The 6083-nt window shown below is 53.1% G+C and overlaps 1 protein-coding gene across 1 annotated transcript; it reads left to right on the forward strand.

The window, feature by feature from the left end:
- Positions 1-4098: 4098 nt before the first annotated feature.
- Positions 4099-4461, forward strand: LOC136511333 (uncharacterized). The gene has a single exon (XM_066505437.1). It carries the CDS (start codon positions 4099-4101, stop codon positions 4459-4461), a length of 363 nt encoding a protein of 120 aa, XP_066361534.1.
- The last annotated feature ends 1622 nt before the right edge of the window (positions 4462-6083 follow it).

The raw sequence follows: 6083 nt of genomic DNA on the forward strand, positions 1-6083 counted from the left end.
TAAAGATCCTAAATAGGCAACAAATGTGTCGAGATAGCTAGTGCTCACCTAACCAATTCTAGCTTACAAGGTCACACAAACCTATGCAACTAGTATTTCAATCAAACCAGAGAGCACCTACACAATCTAGTGATGTAAAGTGCATAAAGCCTAAGCTCACTAGCAATGCTCAATAACAAGGCTACACAAGCCAAATTAGAGAGCTTAAATTACTTAGCTACACATACTAAGCAATGCGACTAATAAGGTTACTCAAACCAATTTAATCACGCAAGGAAGCCACTTCTATGCTACACAAGCAAGAAGGTAATTAGCAAGCTACACAAGCTAACTGTCGGGGACCAATACTAGGGTATCCGAAGAGGAGGAGCTAATGCTCATCAATATTGATTCATCCGAGCAGTCAAGAGCGCGACTACGACTCCAACCGACCCCCAGACACGCAAGCTCCTCCTCACGACCTCACCCGGCCTCTGGGGGCGGACTCCACCTCGCCTGACCTCTGGGGTAGGGCTCTGCCTCGCCCGACACCGAGGCCATGGGCTCCGCCTCGTCTGACCCTTGGGTTTGCGCTCCGCCTCGCCCGGCCCCGAGATCGCGGGCTCCGCCTCACCCGACGGGGTTCCATACCGCCGCCAACCACTCCAGGTCCAGGCATATGGGCCTAGGTCAAAATTCTGACACCAAAGAAGAGACTGACATGCGTCGATGTAACCCGCAGCCACGACGATCCATATCTGAGGATTCACATCAGGAACAGCGTTGGGCGTACCGGTGCTGTTCTGCCTAACCCCCGTACGAACACTAACAAGCACGTCAGTTCACCACGACGATCGCTAGGACGAAGTGGTGCGCCATGACTAGTAGGCGACGCCTGCGTATGGTGCCAGTAACGGACAGGACCGTGACGTGGAGCTGTCCCTGTTGACGTCTACAGGGTCGGCGGGACCCGCATGAAGGAGAAGAAGGACCCAGTGATCCTGAAGGACTTCTCCTCCCTCTCGTTCTCCTCTTTCCCTCCGCCATAACCCATGCTTTCCCTTGGCCTATAAAAGGAAAAGCAGGGCGCCCCATGAAGAGGATCGATTTAGGCCAGACCCGATCGAACCATCACAAACCCATCAAACCTCGAACCGATCAGAACACAACAAAAGCACACGGTTGAGCAGCAACCGAGCTCTCGGCACCCATTCATCCCTTCCATCAGAGACTTGGGATATGTCCCTCTCTCACCCGTTTGTAACCCCCTACTGCTAACTTTCAGTGCTAGTAATACAAGCAACAGCGGCGAACTGGACGTAGGGATATTCTGTCCGAACCAGTATAAACCTCATATCCTCTAAGCACACCATCCATGCCAGACACGCAATACTAGAAATTTACTCATCGGTGGTTACTCAAAACACCGATAGTTGGCGCATCAGGTAGGGGCCTTTTGCGTGTCTCTACACCCACACCAGACCTTGGATGGCTAGTCACAACGTCAGCTAGGTCTCGGGCATGCACGTGCGCTTCGGGGACCTAGACTTCATCGTCACGATGGAGGGAGAGTTGGCATAGGCTTCCGCTGCTATCCAACCTCTCCACTCTGTCGGCCTCGACACGATCGCCGAGGCGCTTGAGGAGCTATAGCTACACGCACCAGAGGCCCGCACCCTCGGGAGGCCTTTGACTATGGGAGGTTAGAGCGCCAGCTCGACGCCTTCCTAGGACCCCGACTGTCCTAGGAGGACTTGCGCCATCTCACCTTCGTGTTTGCCAACATCATGGCGTAGCTTGCCGGAGGAGAGCCGCTCTCTCTAGAATACCTCATTCGGAGCACTCCGACGACGCTCCCGCTCGGTCTGTGCAATGCCGCAGAGACCGTTGGCCACCTTGTGGTGCAACGCACTCCTCGGTCCCCTACGAATGACAAGTTTATGGGGATGACCGAGTATGTCATGGAATCTTTCCATGACCTCCTCGTAGGAGAGTTGAAGTTGCCCTCTGGCTATGTTTCCAGTAGGGGGAGCCATCACCCCTCTCATGAATGTTTCATGACAGGTACCCCCAAGGGACACGTCAAAAGCATCCACGAGGAAGAGCCTACCCCAACGAACGACCTTGACAACGAGGCCGAGAGGGATGCAGGGGCCCCGCCATGCCTATGGGTGGAGCAGCTAAAGGCCCAACACCAAGAGCTCGAGGAAGCATGACTCCAGCTCGAGCAGAAACATGTAGAGCTCGATCGAGAGATTGAGCGCCACAGAGATGGTGGGTGTGCGTGCGCCATGGCCCACGACATGAACCAGAGGATCATCAAGGACATTGAAGTCCTCCCACACTTCACTTGGGCGAGCCAAAACATCGCCGCTGCGGTGGCCTTGCTCCAGGGGCTTTTGGGGCCCACGACGCTCGAGGACCATTGGGCCCACCACGAGATCCGCACACTACTCGAGCGTGTGGCGGTGTAGCAGGCCGAGAGCTCATTGTCCCGACAATGTGAGCTCAACGCCAGCCGGCGCACGCCCTCAGAGTGACCTGATAAGGATGCATCAGTCCACCAAGCATTGCAAGGCAGTAGGCTATGCACCGCAGTCCTAGTGCATGAGCGTCTCGGCCACCATCGCGATGCGCGTGACACCCTTGATGCCCGCAGGCATGCCCATGGCTATACGAGGGAGGGGGCTAGCTACGGCTACCACCCTCATTGTGGTGGACGCTACGATAGCGGCAAGGACCGAAGCCCGAGCCTCGACTTGTCGGGACCTCAGGCCTTCAATCGACACATCCTCAACGTCGTCTTCCCACCACGGTATCGACCACCAACCAACATCCTAAAATCCTCTGGGAAATGAAACCCCCTAAAATCCTCTGGGGAAATGAAACCCGGACTGTGGCTCAAGGATTATCGGCTTGCTTGCCAAGCCAGTGGAGCAGATAATGACCATTTCATTATCTGCAACCTTCCATTGTTTCTGGCCGATTCGGCATGAACATGGTTGGAACACCTTCCGTCTAACAGAATCCAAAGTTGGGCGAACATAAAAGAGATCTTCGTGGGAAACTTCCAAGGCACATACAAGCATACTAGTAACCCATGGGATCTCAAAAACTACCGATAGAAGGCCAGGGAAACCCTTTGTGGGTACATTCGGTGCTTCTCTCGGCAGTGCAACAAGCTGCCTAATGTCGTCGACGCCGACGTCATAGGAGCCTTCCTGTCTAGGACCACCTATGAGTCTCTAGTCCATAAGCTAGGATGTAAGGGCCCACGAACCACCAAGGAGGTCCTCGGCATCGCCACCAGCCATGCCTTGGGCAAGGAGGTGGTCGGAGCGATCTTCGACCGCCTCAAGGGCAAAGTGAAGCAGGATGAGGACACCGGTGAAGGCGCCTCCAACCGCCCCTATAAGAAGAAGAACAAGCAGTGGCGTGAGGGCTCACTCATGGCCACCGCCGACCACAAGGGGGGTTGGAAGCCCACATAGGGTACCCCGGACCACTTCAAGAAGCTACTCGAAGGGCCATGCCCGAACCATGCTTTCCCCATCAAGCATCTATACAAGGACTGCGACCTCATGAAGCAGTTCTTGTCTGAAAGCTTCAACAGGGGGGAGCATGGGAAGGACCCAAGCCAACTATGGACGACGCCAAGGGGATGGACGGTGGCTTTCCGATGCTAGATGGTTGCCTCATGATCTTTGGATGGTTGGTGGCCTATGACTCCAAGCGTCGCTAGAAGCTCACGCACTATGAGGTCTATACAGCTAAGCCAGCCACGCCTACCTTCCTTCGATGGTCGGAGTCTACCATAACCTTTGATCGGACCTACCACCCAGAGAGCATCCCACAACTGGGGAGATATCAACTCATGGTCGAACCAATCATCGACATGAAGTGGCTCACCAAGGTACTAATGGATGGAGGTAGCGGCCTCAACATCATGTACGCCGAAAACACTCGACGCCATGGGCATCGACTGATCGCGCGTCTGACTGACCGGAGCGCCTTTCCATGGCATCGTGCCTAGAAAGCAGGCCATGCCACTTGGGGAGATCAATCTACCCATCACCTTTGGGGATCCGACCAATTATAGGATGGAGACCCTTACCTTCGATGGTTGGGTTCCACAAAACCTACCATGCCATCCTAGGACATCCATGCTACGTGAAGTTCATGGACGTCCCCAACTACACCTATCTAAAGCTAAAGATGCTAGGACCATGCAACATCATCACCATTTGCACCTCCTTCCAGCATGCCTACGAGTGCGAGGTCGAGTGCTGCAAAAACATCATAGCAATCGTCGCCTCTAAGGAGCTCACGGCCATCATGAAGGAGGTTGCTGAAGAATCACCTGACCTCAAGAGGTTGATTGGGTCTTTTGAGCCTATGGAGGGTGCCAAGGAGGTCCTCATAGACCCCAATGGCTCCAAGGGCAAGGTGGTGCATATTGGCACCATGCTTTCCTCCGAATAGGAAAGCGCGCTCGTCGACTTTCTTCGCGCCAATAAAGACATCTTTGCGTGGAAACCCTCGGACATGCCAGGAATTCTGAGAGAAGTCATTGAGCACGCCTTGAAAATTAGGCCAGGCTCCAAGCCAGTGAAGCAGCGCCTACGTTGCTTCATTGAAGGGAAGCATAGGGCCATCAGCGAGGAGATTACGAAGCTTTTGGCGGCCGGGTTCATCAAGGAAGTATACCATCTCGAGTGGTTAGCCAATACCGTTCTTGTATGAAAGAAGAGTGGGAAATGGAGAATGTGTGTTGACTACATAGGTCTCAACAAAGCATGTCCAAAGGATCTGTTTCTTTTATCATGCATAGACCGAGTAGTTGACTCAACCTCAGGGTGCAAAACCCTTTGCTTCCTTGATGCGTACTTCGGGTACCATCAGATCGTGATGAAAGAATCCGACCAGCTCATGACATCTTTCATCACCCCATTTGGATTGTTCTGCTATATCACAATGCAGTTTGGTCTAAAAATGCGGGGGCTATATACCAGCATTGTTTGCTTAAGTGTTTCGGAGACCTCATTAGGAGAACCATTGAGGCCTACATGGATGACATCGTGGTCATGTCAAAATAGGCTAACCAAGTCATAACCAACCTAGAGTAGACCTTCGTAAAAACTCTGAGCAAACGGCATTAAACTCAACCCCGAGAAGTGCGTTTTCGGGGTTCCAAGGGGTATGCTACTGGGTTTTATCGTCTTCGAGCGTGGCATCGAAGCCAACCCAAAGAAGATCTCGATCATCATGAGGATGGGCCCGATTCATAACATAAAGGGGGTACAACAAGTTGTAGGGTGCCTTGCCACGCTCAGTTGCTTTATCTCATGCCTCAGCGAATAAGGCCTCCCCCTCTATTAGCGCCTGAAGAAGGCCAACCATTTCGAATGGACGCCCGAGGCTGAGGAGGCCCTTGACATGGTCAAATAGCTTCTGACGAAGGCCCCGATCTTGGTTCCTCTGACCGATGGAGAACCGCTTATGCTCTACATTACGACCACCATACAAGTGGTCAGCGCTGCCCTAGTGGTGGAGCGAGAAGAAGAGGGGCACGCCCTCAAAATACAGCGTTCCATGTACTTCATTAGTAAGGTCTTATCCAATTCCAAGACCCGCTACCCACAAATCCAGAAGCTCCTGTATGTCGTCCTTATCGCCAAGAGGAAGTTGCGTCACTACTTCAAGTCACATATGGTGACGGTCATGACAACCTTCCCCTTGGCGAGGTTGTCCAAAACCAGGATGCCACAGGAAGAATCACAAAGTGGGCACTTAAGCTAATGGGTCAAGGCATTTCATATGCCCCCCGGACGGCTATCAAGTCCCAAGTGCTAGCTAATTTTGTTGCAGAGTGGACCGAGGTCCAAATGCCACCAGCGGTCATCGACCAAGAGTACTAGACGATGTACTTTGATGGATCACTAATGAAGAAAGGCACTGGCATGGGGGCTGGTCTTCGTTTCGCCTCTCAGGGTACGCATGAGGTACATGGTTCGTATCCATTTCCCCTCCTCCAACAATGTGGCCAAATATGAGGTGCTCATCAATGGCCTGTGCATCGCCATCGAGTTGGGTATCCGACGCCT

The sequence above is a fragment of the Miscanthus floridulus genome, chromosome 16 (assembly GCF_019320115.1).
Source record: "Miscanthus floridulus cultivar M001 chromosome 16, ASM1932011v1, whole genome shotgun sequence".
Classification (NCBI taxonomy): Eukaryota; Viridiplantae; Streptophyta; class Magnoliopsida; order Poales; family Poaceae; genus Miscanthus; species Miscanthus floridulus.

Coding starts and splice junctions, on each gene's coding strand:
- LOC136511333 (XM_066505437.1), top strand. CDS start 4,099: ATGGTTGGGTTCCACAAAACCTACCATGCCATCCTAGGACATCCATGC.